Below are 14741 nucleotides of genomic sequence, written 5' to 3' on the forward strand. Positions count from 1 at the left end.
GACCTGGAAAGAGCCATTTCTCCAAGAAGTCCTATTACTCATCTTGGGAAATAGTATTGCCAGAATGCAACCTACACCTAGGGACATATAAAATGGGCCCATTTATATAAAATGAGTCCATCCTGATATATACAATTTAAATACAAGACCCTAGAGGCTTTACCTAACCTCCTCTATATTATTTTCAGAACTAGAATATTCCATAATTATTCATTGTCTTTATCTTACATTACACACACAACAGTCCTAGAATAATACTGCTAATACTATCTCCACCACTGTCATTACTGAAAACTGTTAAAAAATACTTTGCATGTGCTCTTCCCATTCTTTTCCTATTTTAAAGAATGGTTGTCCTATATCTACATTGTCAGAGGCTATAGTTATCACAAGAGACTGTTGTTCACGTCCTTTGAATGGAAAAGCACTTTTAAAGCAATATACACACATACACATCACAGATAAAAATTACGTTTGACAACAACAAAGTTAACACTTCTGCATGACAGAATATTTCAATAAAAAAGTGAAAAAGACAAAACCCCGATTCACAAAAAGTACTTCCAACATAACCATCAGATAACAAGAGGTGTATATCCGTGATATTTATTTTTTTTTTATTTTTTTATTTAAAAAAAATTTTTTTTTTCAACGTTTATTTATTTTTGGGACAGAGAGAGACAGAGCATGAACGGGGGAGGGGCAGAGAGAGAGGGAGACACAGAATCGGAAACAGGCTCCAGGCTCTGAGCCATCAGCACAGAGCCCGACGCGGGGCTCGAACTCACGGACCGCGAGATCGTGACCTGGCTGAAGTCGGACGCTTAACCGACTGCGCCACCCAGGCGCCCCAATCCGTGATATTTAAAGATGATCTCCATATCCCTACAAAAGTAGCCAAGGACTCAGGACAAGAAAAATGTGAAGCTCTGTTGCTCTGTTCCATCCCAACTCTTCTCCCATTTGCTCTACTCAGCCCTACGGAAACCTTATAGAGCGTCCAGACTTACCAAAGATTCTTCTGCCAAAATGTCTTCTCTGCTACAGTGATGTATTTGTAGAAACAAGCAAACGTTTTTGGCAATTAGAGGCAGGATGATTACTTTTATTTTTGACTTAGTAAGGCATAGTATGATGTGGAGTTCAAAACCATGTAAAGACCTCACTCCCAGCACTCCTCCTCAGTCCCCCTCTCACGGCCACCTCCCCAACCACCAGCCTCCTGTGCTCCCTTCCCAAACTTCTCTCCATGCAAATAATAATATAAAGTATATTCTACTTTTGTCTTACAAAAAGTTAAGAAACTAAACAAAATGCTCTGCTCTTTGCTTTTCTTACTCAACAGTGTATCGTGGAGATCTTTCTCTTAATGGCACAGAAAACTTCCTCATTGTTCTTACAGCTGTAAAATATCTGATAGTCTGGAAGTTATGTAAATTCTTTAAGTAGCCTCCTTTTGATAATACATTTGGATGACTAATATTCTATTTGTGTATTTACAAATAGTGATACAGAAAAAAATCAGTAAACCAGTGTCATATGATACAGAAATATTATAGTTGAAATACTGGTGTGACAGGAAAGGGGCCAGGATGGCACAATATTGGAACTGCAAAGTGGATGAGAAAGCTCACTGTAGAGCTGGAAGACAGCTTGGTAAACCTGGTCCTTGTGAGGGCGGAGAAGGAAGGGAACCCAGAAATGTAGCTGAGAGAGAAGGGAGATGGAATGCCCTGTGTCAGGATTGACCAATGTGAGGACTTCACAATGTGGGGAGAAGTGACCAGCTGCCCTTTTTCTGCCCTCCATGCACACCTGCTTCAGCCCAGGGGCACAGCAAGATCAGTTCACCCTTGTCACTTCAATTCCCAAAACTAGCCAGTTGCCCTCCCACATTTGGGACTGGTGTAATCATGAGACTCATGCCAGATGAGAAAATGCCTCTTTCTAAGGCATTGGCCGACCTCCTGACATTGAGAAAGTACAACAATTAGAGATGTATCTGAATCATCTGGCCCTGAGGTTGGGGAGGAGTCAGGACTGTGGAGTGAGTTCACTCTCACAACTGCCAGTTGAGAAGATTTACAGAGAGGTATGTACATCCCTGTTGGACGTTGGGGAGGGAATCTCAAAAAAGGGTAGGACCTTACACTGGATTTGAAGCCACTCACATAAGAAACAGAAGGTGCTTCCTTTTGGGATGAGCACGGGGTGTTGTATGGAAACCAATTTGACAATAAATTTCATATATTGAAAAAAAAAAGAAAGAAACAGAAGGTGCTTTAGGCAGTGAGGAAATCATGAAAGCAGAGGAAAACATATGGGAAGATGACTCCAGCACCTAGAATCAAACATGTGTGTCAGCGGCCGTGGAGAGAATTATACTTTTCCTGGATTTTCCCATTCAAAAAGCTGAACTGTTCTTTAAAAAAAACACACATATTTTGTACATTTACACCTGTTAAATTTATATTGTAAGTTGTATTATAACTACAGAAGAGTATATAAACATATATGTCCAGGTAAAAAAATAATGTGATCTCCCATGTAGGAATCATCTGATTATAAATTGGAGCGCTAGCTGTGTCTTAAAATGCCCTTGTAGATCACAAACCACGTGGTGTTGAAAATGATCATTTCAGACTAAATTAGTGCTTTGAGATTATTCATGTCCACAATAATGAGTTCATGATTGTCTTTAGGACACAGCTAATCCTTGAGGAGTTGACAGCAGTGAGCAGCGATTCATGACATCTCGAAAGGCCTCTATGAATTTCTCATTCCGGAGGGTGAAGATGAATGGGTTCAGGAAAGGGGTCACCACTAAAACCATCAGTGACACTACCCTGTTGTACTCAAGCTGCCTGCGTTTGCTTGGGTTTCACACAGAGGAACAAGCAGGTGCCACAGCCGATCACAACAAATGTGAAGTGTGAGGCACACGTAGGGAAGGCTTTTCTCCGGCCTGAGGCTGAGGGGATCTTGAGGATGGTAGAGATGATGTAGGTGTAGGAAATGACTGTAGGATCAAAGCACCAATGATAATGAAAACAGCCATTTAAAAAAGAATAAACTGTGTGAAATGGCTGTCATCACAGGATAGTTCAAACAATTGCCCTTGGTCACATAAAAAATGGTCTATCACATTTGATTTGCAGAAGGTAAGCTGAAACATGGCATAGACTGGCCAGATTTGAAATAGAAACTGAAACACCCATGACACAATAACCACCCAGATGCAGGTGTGGCTGTCCATAATGATGTTGTACCTCAAAGGGTTACAGACAGCCACATAACAGTCTACAGCCATCACTCCCATTAATATGAATTCCAACGTGCCCAAAGAAAGGTACAAATATAATTGTGCACCACATGTTGTCAAAGATATTGTCTGCATCCCAGGAAGCAGCAACCTGCAGAGCACCAAGGGAACAGCAGTAGATATGAGCAAGATTTCTAGGACAGAGAGGTGGCCAAGGAAGAAATACATGGGGGACTGCAAACATTTATCAACACAGACAATCACAATGATGAACATGTTCCCCATGAGTCACCAAACAGAAGAAGAAGAAGGTAGCAAATAGAATATGCATAATTCTGGGGAGCCAGGGAAGCCTATGAGATAGAAGTCAATGGCACTAGAGTGACTCTCCAACATTTAGTCCTGAGAGGTTGTTCCTTGTGAAATCTAGAGAGTAAAAAAGAGATCACACTGCTTCTGATCCCAAAATAAAAAGTTTCAGGTAAAGAAAATATTCCTCTCCTGTTCACAGACTCCACAACATGTCTAGGAAGGGTTCATGTCCTACTGTTACCCCTACATGATCAGTATTGATCTTTTTAAAGACCATCATGATATATGAAGAAAATTAAATCTAGCCAGGAAGACGAGCCCAGTCACCAATGGCATACGATAGGCAAGACAGCCAGCTCCTGCCCAGGGTGCACCACCCACATCTCTCATTCCACAGGTCTTCCTGCCTTCCATCATGCTGTGAATAGCCACCGAGTCTGCCTCCCTGACCAGTGTGTTCCTTTTTACCACTAACTCACTTCCATCATGAATGTCCTAAACTATGCGATCCACCAAATATATTCTGTCCTGTGAGTCCTGCTCCAGACTATAGAAAAGTCTTTCTGCCCACTCCTACCCAGAGCAGGTACATGTTTACTTTGCTTCTCCAAGACATAAGGTCCATTTGCCCTAGATCCATTTGAAAGTTTTTCCTTTTACTTGTATCACCATAGGTGTCACTGTTAGGCATGGGTATGGACAACTCTTTGAGGATTTTCTGTAAGATCTTGAGGGCAAGGCCTGAGTATTTCTCCGACTACAGGTCAGCTAGCTGCCGGAGTGAATTCTCACTTTATGCCCTCTATTCTTGGAAGGGGAATCCTGCCTTGCTTTTCTCCCCAGTAAATGTGTCTTTTCATAGGTGACAGGCTAAACAGCACCCAGGCTTAATCAGTCAGAGGCCTCTCTCTCCCAACCCTCATACCAACAATCCACCAGACTGATAGGGGAAGGTCCAGAGGAGGGCATGGGAGGAACTGCCATCCTCAACCTCCAGCTGTCCCATATCACCTCCTGTTGGAACTGGCAGACAAGAGGCTAAAGGTCCAATTTCAACACCCCCTGCCTTCGTGAGAGCTCAAAACCCTGGATCCAGCAGGGAGCCAAAGCCACCAAATGTGAACTCTGGGCTCAGCCCAAGCCCTACACATAAGTAGCCATGGTCTCAATCCAACAGAAAGTAAGGAGAGTCTTCTCAGAGATAACAAATAGGTTTTTCCTCCAAAATCAAATGAAAAAATTCAGCTGTCAATAAAATAAAACAGATCCAAGGTCCTGAGCCCCTTACAATTTCTGACATACATCCCCCATTTCCTTCAGGTATTTGCTCAAGTGCCCAAGCTCAGGGAGCCTTTCCTCATGATCCTTCCTAAAAAAACAAAAAAACAAAACAAAACAAAAAACAAAAAACACATTCTACCCTTTACTCTCTATCAGCTCACCAGAATCTATTTATCTCCTTTGCTCTCCTCATCTAAAATTGTGTTTTTACTTTTTGTTTACTATCTGTCTCCTATTATAAGGTAAGCACCATAAAAAGTAAAAACTTTGTCATGCTTGTTTACTGTTTCTGACATTCAATTATTTTTAAATGAATAAATCAATGAATCAATTAAGAATGAAATCTATGAACAAAGCTTATTTAGTCCTGGCTATGGCCAATCTTTTGATTTTTTTTTTTTATTTTAGAGAAAGAGCAAGTGAGCAGGGGAGAGGGGCGGAGGAAGAGAGAAAGAGAATCCTAAGCAGGCTCAATGCTCAGCACAGAGCCTGACACAGGACTTGATCCCAGCCTGAGATCATGACCTGAGCCAAAATCAAGAGTCAGAAGTTCAACCAACTGAGTCACCCAGGCACCCCCAGCTATGACCAATTGTTGAAGCAAACTCTGCTTCCTCTCCCTTTGGTCTTTGCTGAAATGCTGCCCTGTCAATATGCAGCCCTCTCTCTGGAGATCCCTTTGGAAATGACAGTTGGGTGACAAGGATCAAGAACAGACTTATTAGCGGAAGTCTCCTTCCATAATTTTTGTTTAGCCAGGACCAGATACAATCAAAGGATAGAAGAGTGTCCTGACAAGAGCAAGGGTCTATGCCTATGCCCAGCACTGAGTCAGGTCAAATCTGCTCTCTGCTGTGCATGGCAGATTTGAAGATGAGGTCATCCATTCTGCTGTAGATGTCCTTGTTCTAGAGAGCATCTAGGCCCAGAACTTCCCATGCTGATCCTCTCTTGCTCTCTCCTTTACAGAGGGGAACCCTGGCAGACACTCACCTCCAGAGAAAGAGACTGAACTGGAATGTTCTACAGCTCTCCAGGGATCAGCCCAGGCTTCCTCCTGCCTGACTAGTGCTGTGTGGCCCAAAGAAAGCTGCTGCTGTTCTCATTCTCAGTGCAAGAGAAAACTGTCTTCACACAAGAACTTAGGGAAAAGTCCGGTAATAATAGTGCTATGGAAGCCAACTATCTCCCTCTGACTTTCTCTCTCCTTCTTTCCTACTCTTCATTGTCCCCAAGAAGGGTTATGCACTGAGGAACCAAATCTGATGCAGTCAAGGGAAACCCAGAGAAACTTTCAGCCCTTATCCCCTGAGGTTAATCAAATTTTAGAACTCTTGAAAGTTTTTTTAGTGGCCAAACTTGAAATCTCCCTTGTTGGAAGTTTCTCAGCCTGCAGGCTGCCCTCCTCCCAGGCTCCAAGTCCTGGTTACCACAAACCAGTTCAAACCAGACCCTGCTCTCTTCTGTGCATCTGCCTGATTACATTTGTCCTACAGAGCCTTGACACCCCCAAGTAGAAGACACCACAAACAATTCAAGACATAAAGCAAAAACTCGCATGCCAGAGATGAGTAATAATGTGAGCAAAATGGTGGACAGGCAGCTCTAAGCTATTGTCCCTCCACAGAAACCATAGAAAACAAGCAGAAACTGTCAAAACTGTGTCAGAACTCTGGAAAACATTAAAAGATTTATAGCAACCATGGAAACACTGGTTCAAGAAAAAGAAAATTGAAAAATGCTAGGAAAGCTTTGTGGTATTTTCATTTACCCTTGCCCACACTCTTTCTAGCCTGGCAGAAGTCTTGAAAATGGCAATCTGCATTCTCATTGTGGGACCTCAGTCCCTGAGGAAGCAGAGCAGATGTGGGGCAAGAAAAGTTACTGTTGAGACATACAATAGACCATCTAAAGACTCAAAGGGAAAGTTGGGGTAAGTGTCTTTGGGAAATTAAGGAATTTAAAAGCAGCTACATACACCGGGGAACTTAAAAACCACACCCATGTACAGGGAAAGATGCATGCACCCATGTACAGGAAAAGACCTGAGAAGACCCTAATCTTTTGCTTTATGTAGGATAAACTCAGATCCACATCAAGGCACATTATAATCAGTAAAAAGACAAAGACAAGGGACAATCTGAAAGCAGCAAGAGAGAAGCACCTTTTCACATACAAGGAATTCTCAGAAGATTAACAGCCAAATTTTCATAAAAAATTATATAGGACAGAGGGCAGTGGAGTGGCATATTTAAAGTGCTGAAAGAAAAAAATGTCAACCAAAAAATTCTGAATCCAGCAAAACTGTCCTTCAAAAATGAGTGAGAAATGAAGATAATTCTGGATAAATAAAAGCTGAGAGAGTCTGTTGCCAGTAGACTTGTCCTAAATGAAATGCTAAAGGAAATACTTCAGTTTGAAATCAAAGAACAACAGACAGTAACTTGAAAATAAAAATATAAAGATCTCCACTAAAGATAACTAATGGGCTAATATTAAAGCCAGCTTTATTGTATTTTTGGTTTTTGTAACTCCACATTTCATTTTATACATAATTTAAAATACAAATGCATAAAATATTATAAATCCATTTTATTGGGCAAATAATGTATAATTATGTAACTTTTGACAACATATAAAGGGGAATAGTGCTATATAGAACAGAGTTTTTGTATGCTACTAAAGTAAAGTTGGTATCAATTCAAACTACATGTTATAAATTTGGGATGTTAAATATAATCACAGAAAGAAAATAGCTAAAAATATATACACAGAAGGAAAATATAAGGGAATCAGTTTACTGCAAGAAAAATCAACACAACAAAACAGAAGACAGTAATGAAGGAAATAAAGGAATGAAGAAAGTGAAAGACAGAAAAGTCTAAGACTTGCACAAAACAAACAGCAAAATTACAGAAGTCCTTCCTTATCAGCAACTACTTTCAACGTAAAATGGATTAAATTCTTCAATCAAAATACAGAGACTAGCAGGAATTTTTTTAAATGAGCCTGTGTGTACGCTGTCTACATGAAACTCCCTTTACTTATTTTTTTTTTTTATTCTCAAGTTAATTAACATACAGTGTAGTCTTGGCTTCAGAGTAGAACCCAGTGATTCATCTCTTACATATGACAACCAGTGCTGATCCCAAAAAGTGCCCTCTATGATGACTATAACCCATTTAACCAATCCCCCCATTCACCCCTCTCATCAACCCTCTGTGTTTAAGAATCTCTTATGATTTGCCTCCCTGTTTTTATCTTGTTTTTTCTTCCCTTCCCCTATGTTCATCTGTTAAGTTTCTCAACTTCTACATATGAATGAGATCATGTGGTATCTTTCTTTCTATGACTTATTTTGTTTAGCATAATACCCTCCAATAGCATCCATGTTGTTGCAAATGGCAAGATTTCATTCTTTTTAATTGCCAAGTAGTATTCCAGTGTGTGTGTGTGTGTGTGTGTGTGTGTGTGTGTGTGTGTGTATACCACATCTTCTTAATCCATTCATCAGTTGATGGACATTTGGGCTCTTTCCAATAGTTGTTGTTGATAGTGCTGCTATAAACATTGGGGTGCATGTGCCCCTTCAAATCAGCATGTTTGTCCTTTGGATAAATTCCTTGTAGTGCAATTGCTGTCATACAGTAGTTCTATTTTTAATTTTTTGAGGAACCTCCACATTGTTTCCCAGAGTGGCAACACCAGTTTGCATTCCCATGAACAGTGCAATAGGGATCCCCTTTCTCCACATCCTCACCAACATCTGCTATTTTCTGAGTTGTTAATTTTAACCATTCTGACAGGTGTGAGGTGGTATCTCATTGTGGCTTTGATTTATATTTCCCTGATGATGAGTGTTGTTGAGCATCTTTCATGTGTCTGTTAGTAATCTGGATGTCTTCTTTGGAAAAGTGTCTATTCATGTCTTCTGTCCATTTCTTCACTGGATTATTTGTTTTTTGGGTGTTGAGTTAGATAAGTTCTTTATAGATTTTAGATACTAACCCTTTATGCGATATGTCATTTGCAAATATCTTCTCCCATTCTGTTGTTTGCCTTTAGTTTTATTGATTGTTTCCTTTGCTGTGCAGAAGCTTTTTATCTTTTAATTTTTTAATGTTTATTCATTTTTAAGAGAGACAGACAGAGTGTGAGTGGGGGAGGGGCAGAGAGAGAGAGAGAGAGAGAGAGAGAGAGAGAGAGAGAGAGAGAATCTGAAGCAGGCTCCACACTCTTAGCTGTCAGCACAGAGCCGGATGCAGGGCTCAAACTCACAAACCATGAGATCATGACCTGAGCTGAAATGGCATGCTTAACTGAGCCACCAAGACACCCCTAGAAGCTTTTTATCTCAATGAGGTCCCAATAGATCACTTTTGCTTTTGTTTCCCTTGCCTCTGGAAACATGTCAAGTGAGAAGTTGCTGCAGCCTAAGTCAAAGAGGTTGCTGCCTGTTTTCTTCTCTAGGATTTTGATGGTTTCCTGTCTCACGTTTAGGTCTTTCACCCATTTTGGATTTATTTTTGTGTATGGTGTAAGACAGTGGTCTAGTTTCATTCTGCATGTTGTTGTCCAGTGCTCCCAGCACCATTTGCTAAAGAGACTGTCTTTTTTCCACTGGATACTATTTCCTGTTTTGTTGAAGATTAGTTGACCATGTATTTGTGGGTCCATTTCTGGGTTCTCTATTCTGTTCCATTGATCTATGTGTCTGTTTTTATGCCAATACCATCTGTCTTGATGATTACAGCTTTGTAATACAGGTTAAAAGTCTGATATTTGGATGCTTCCAGCTTTAGTTTTCTTTTCCAACATTACTTTGGCCATTTGGGGTCTTTTGTGGTTCCATACAAATTTTAGGATTGTTTGTTCTAGCTCTGTGAAGAATGCTGGTGCTATTTTGGTAGGGATTGCACTGAATGTGTTGATTGCTTTGGATAGTATTGAAATTTTAACAATATTTGTTATTCCAATCTTTAAGCATGGAATATTTTTCCATTTCTTTGTGTATCCTTCAATTTCTTTCATAAGCTACATGAAATTCACTTTAGATCCAAAGACACAAATACGTTGAGCAGATGGAAGAAGATACTCCATATAAATACTAACCAAAAGAGAGCTAAAGTAACTATACTAATATCAGACAAAATAGACTTTGAGTCAAAAACTGTTGCAAGAGACAAAAGACATTATACATTAATAAAAAATTCAATTTAGCAAAGAAAAAAAATGATTATATATGTTCCAAACAACAAAGACCCACATTATATGAAGCAAATATTAACAAAATTGAAGGAAGAACTTCATTATGTCACTTTCAGTAAAACATGTAAACAGAAGATTAGTAAGGAAATAGAATACTTGAACAATAAAATAAACTAACTAGGCCTAACAAACAGAGTTCACTCCACCCAACAAAAGCAGAGAATACACATTCTTCTCAAGTGCACACAGAACATTATCCAAGATAGGTCACGTTAGGCCACAAGTCTCAATAAGGTTACAAAGACTGAAATCATTCAAAGTGTATTTTCTGACTATAATGAATAAAACTAAAAATTTGAGAAGATGCAGAATGTTTATGTCTAATAAAAATGAGCCCACAGGTATTTCTGAAAATTAATAAAAATGGATACATCGGGCATTTAGCACACATTAGTCTAGATTGATAGCAGAGACAGAAGGGACTTGGAAACTGTATTCCTGGAGATGTTTTTAATTATAGCAACAGAAAGCCCAACTCAAATTGTCCTAAACACTGAAAGGAATTTAGTAGTAGATTGTATTACTAAAACTATCCAGAGAAAAGACTTAAATTCTGGAATGGTTTAATCAGGACTTCAGCTACAGCTACATTTCTGGGCCATTCTCTTGTTTCGACTTCCCCTGTGAATGCATGTGATCCTTAGGCAGCTTCCCCGACAGCAGCAATTCTGATGTCTCATTCACCTGCCACACTGCCCACACAAGGTCTCAACAGAGCTCATTACAATGTTATCTCAACACTGAACATTAAGACACTGATGTTTCATAAGCCAAATTGCATCATATATCCATCCCTGAGCCAGACACAGGGAGCTCACTGATAAGTTTAGGTCAGACTGCACCCTAGGGGATGACTGTGACCTAACAGAGGAGGGGTGGAGAGGACTGTGGGAGGGTAGTTACAGTGTCCGTTACTGAGATCATCCAGTCTAACTCTTTTTGTTTTATACATAAAGCCAATCTAAAAATCAAAGCTCATTGATTTCCCAAATTTATAGTTTGTCAATTCTAGGCTAAGAACTGAACCACAGTCTACTGAAACTGGATATCAATCTCCTCCAAAGAAGGACATGGACTGAGGAAGAAAAACTGTGATGCCAGAAGCATTAAGTGGTCGGCAAGTATGGTGAGGTTACAATAGTTTACCCAGGGAAACAATAGACCTGAAGACCCAGAAACAGATTTCTGAATGAACTCCCCAGGAAGCTGGAATGGGTCTAAGATGAATAAATAAGTGAGGGGTAAATAGAAGCCAAATATGTAACATATACACATGAATTCAGAAAGGATTTTGAAGTAATATATAAATAAAATTATGTACCCAAGTGGTGATCCCTCTCCTCCTGAGTTGAAGGTCAGACATGATTGAATCACAAGCTTGGAGATAAGATGGGAAACCAGAGTGCAGAGAAGAGCCATCCACTTGATCAAACAGGGCACGCATTCCTGTCCCTGTTCTCCATTTACTATACTGAAATCTGTTGGTTGGTATCAGGGATCCATTTTACTGCAATGTACTTAAGCTACAGAGAAGGTCATGGAGCATTAGCTCCAGCCCATGTACGAGATAATAAGGAACCAGAAAGGAAATGAGCTGTGGTTGGTGGGAATGTCAGGAGGGGAAGGTGGATGTGACACGTGAAATTCTTGGTAAACTAACTTAAAATAGTCTTTGGAACCAGTCATATGCAGAATTGGAGTTTAGGTGAAATTGACAGGATAATTAGAAACGTATTTGCACACTCCAAAAATTAGTCGTGCGACAAACAGCCCAGTCTCGGTTAGACAAGCAGATGATGATGAGATGTTGATTAGATGGATAGATCGGTAGATAGATAGATAGATAGACAGACAGCTGAAGAGACAGACTTACCTTTTCCTTTTCAAATTGAGGAGTGAGATGAGATGGAGAGAAGGAAAACTCATACAAGGAAAACTCAAGTCCAGAAAATATAAAGAAGTAAAAATGCCCAATAATGGAAGAATTTATGACCTAATCAATAAGGAAAGGCTTATAATTAAAACATCCAATTCAGCCTAGAACAACTGCAGTGGAATGGAGACAGCAAGAGCTCTAGGTAAGAGGCAAGAAAAAAAACAAAGGACAGGAATCAGGGTAGGTTGTTAGGAAGATCATCTCAGTAAAAAGTTCAGTTGCAACAAGTTCAGCCGGCTGATGACAATAGACAGCCTGGCATATGATAAAGGCGAAAAGGATTGTTAGCAACTTGGAGTAGTAGGAATTAAATAGGCAAAAGGGTGAAACAGGTGGAAACTGTCAAAACTACTAACCGCTGCCAATCCCTATACTATTCCTCTGCATACAAAACGTTTCCCACATTATCTCTGATCCCCATAAGAGTCTTAAAAAGAAAACTGTTTTAGTTTTCTGAATCTTTGGAAAAGTATGTGATTTAATCAACTGGGTGGCAATTTTAATTTTAGGAAATCCCAACATTTCACGGCATGGGAAAAACAAAAATGCATTTCACATTTCAGGCACAAATTTCTTGAAGAGTCAATATTTTCATATTTTATATGAAAATAGACAGGCTTTAGTTTAAAATCAGTTTAATCTATCATGAACTAAAGAAAAATAATATGTAGAGAACACATTTTTGGAATGACAAGTGTTTTTTGAGTGTGCTTGTGGATGGAAGTGTGTGCTCATGAATTCACACGTCGTATCGAAGGTTGTATTCAGGGGCATGTATGAAAACTCCAAGGCAAAATCCTCATGAATTCCACCACTTTGTACCCCTTTAAGAAAGTATGTGTGATTTTAAATAAAAAGCAATAAACTGGAAGGAAAATGTCCTGGAAAAAAACCTCATCTATCATTTATGAGTATGCATTACAGCTATAGTTCAAAATACAGAAATCCTTATTCCAAATATTACAAAGACCTTTGGGTGGCCTCAGTAAACCTAGGCAAACTTGAATTCTATAGATCTTTTAAGTAACTAATGGAAACTAACTGCACCACCTGTACACACAAACGTGCACACACATACACGCATACACATACCCAGGAGACACTTGGTCATTAGAAAAATTGCTAATCATCTGGCCAACTTTTGGCAAATTACTGCTCAGCTATGTGGTTTACACTTCGCTCAAATAAACTCTTGGTAGTTATTATCCCTCATTTCCACTCGTTTTTTGTGTTCTTAAGATATGGCAGGGAGTATTTTAACAGAAATATCTGAATTGGTAGAATCCCAAAAGCTTCCTGGGTGAACTCCACTTCTTGAGGCCAGCATTCATGTTTTCAGTGTTAGGAACATTAAAGAGACTAGAGTCAGGGTGCCTGGGTGGCTCAGTTGGTTGAGTGTCTGACTTCAGTTCAGGTCATAATCTCACAATTTGTGGGTTGGAGACCCACATAGGGCTTTGCGCTGGACAGCACAGAGCCTGCTTTGGATTCTCTGTCTCCCTCTCTCTCTGTCCCTCCCCTGCTCTCTCTCACACATGCGCTCTCTCTCAAAAATAAATAACATTTAAAAAGAGATACTAGGAATGCCTGGGTGCCTCAGTCAGTTAAGCATCTGACTTCAGCTCAGGTCATGATCTCGTGCTCCATGAGTTGGACCCCCAGGCTGGGTTCTGTGCTGACAGCTCGGAGCTTGCAGCCTGCTTCAGATCGTGTCTCGCTCTCTCTGTGCCATTCCCCCACTCATGCTCTCTCTGTCTCTCAAAAATGAATAAATGTTAAAAAATAAATAAAATAAAAAGAAAGACTAGAGTCATGCCAACACCCAGGAATCATCAATGATCTCTTTTGAAACTCTAATCAAGCCTAGATCCTAGGAAAGACTGGGACTGTGATACATAATGTGGTTGCCGTGGATCAGCTGGGAGGTAAGGGTATCAGTGGAGCTCTACATCAGCTTATTTTGTAGAAATAATGTTCTTGATCCATGGCACGTAGCTGTGTAGGTCAGTGAAGACAACAATGTATCCTGTTAGAATACATCCGGTTTCCCAAGACAAAATCCCTTGTAATTCACCGCCACATATGGCTGGTGCAGCTGTGACCACCTGCCAGATAGAGTACAGGAATGAGAACTTCCTTACCACCTGAGATTTCATACCTGAACAAAAATGAAACCCACTATATTTGCCATGCAAAGGGGTCCAGGATATAAGAATCTAGTATGAAAGCTTCTTTCCAATGCACTAACTACCCTTACACCTCCCACTCATCCCTAGACAGATATTTCAAAGAACTATCTGGAAGACAGCTTTCCACTCCTCAAAAATCTATTTCTCTTGTCGCTATCACAGGGTGGAGAAGAGTGATCATTCTTTACCCCCTTATTCTCTGAGCTCCTAGCCTACTGAAAAATCCAGATGGACCCTCGATGAAGGAGGAGAGACACAGAGACTGAGTTTATGCACAAATGAGGTAAGAAGACTTACCTGGCAGTGATCCTGACTTCCTAGCGTGGGTCCCATACAGAACATGTCTTCAAGGAGTTTTTCACCCAGTATTTTTTTGCAGTTTACATTAAAGTTCAATTGAGCCGTGACACTTTGCAGCTTACTATGTGAATTTCCTAAGCACAAGAAATAAAGGAGACTTTCATTCCCGTTTGCCTTTTCATAAGGCATCCTA

The 14741-nt window shown here is 40.0% G+C and overlaps 1 protein-coding gene, 1 long non-coding RNA gene and 1 pseudogene across 4 annotated transcripts in view; 1 reads left to right on the top strand and 2 right to left on the bottom strand.

The window, feature by feature from the left end:
• LOC112866450 (trypsin-4-like) overlaps positions 1–14741 on the bottom strand; it is a 92283-nt gene that overhangs the window by 59707 nt on the left and 17835 nt on the right. For 2 of the 3 annotated variants that reach the window (XR_015244429.1, XM_086688357.1), the window contains exon 4: positions 14546–14682. Coding sequence is in view for 2 of the 3 variants with exons in the window: in XM_086688357.1 (XP_086544483.1) it covers positions 14546–14682 (137 nt within the window). In the remaining variant the exon portion in view is untranslated. Of the gene's footprint in view, positions 1–13869; positions 14165–14545; positions 14683–14741 lie in introns of those variants that run through there. The other variant, XM_086688356.1, reaches the window with a different exon arrangement.
• LOC112866451 (olfactory receptor 9A1-like) lies at positions 2528–3658 on the bottom strand (annotated as a pseudogene).
• LOC147583010 (uncharacterized) lies at positions 11019–14655 on the top strand. Its single transcript, XR_015244433.1, has 2 exons — positions 11019–11249; positions 14411–14655. It is a non-coding gene; the product is annotated as an uncharacterized LOC147583010 (long non-coding RNA).

This window comes from Puma concolor, chromosome A2 (assembly GCF_028749965.1).
Source record: "Puma concolor isolate L17-30 chromosome A2, mPumCon1.1.hap2, whole genome shotgun sequence".
Classification (NCBI taxonomy): Eukaryota; Metazoa; Chordata; class Mammalia; order Carnivora; family Felidae; genus Puma; species Puma concolor.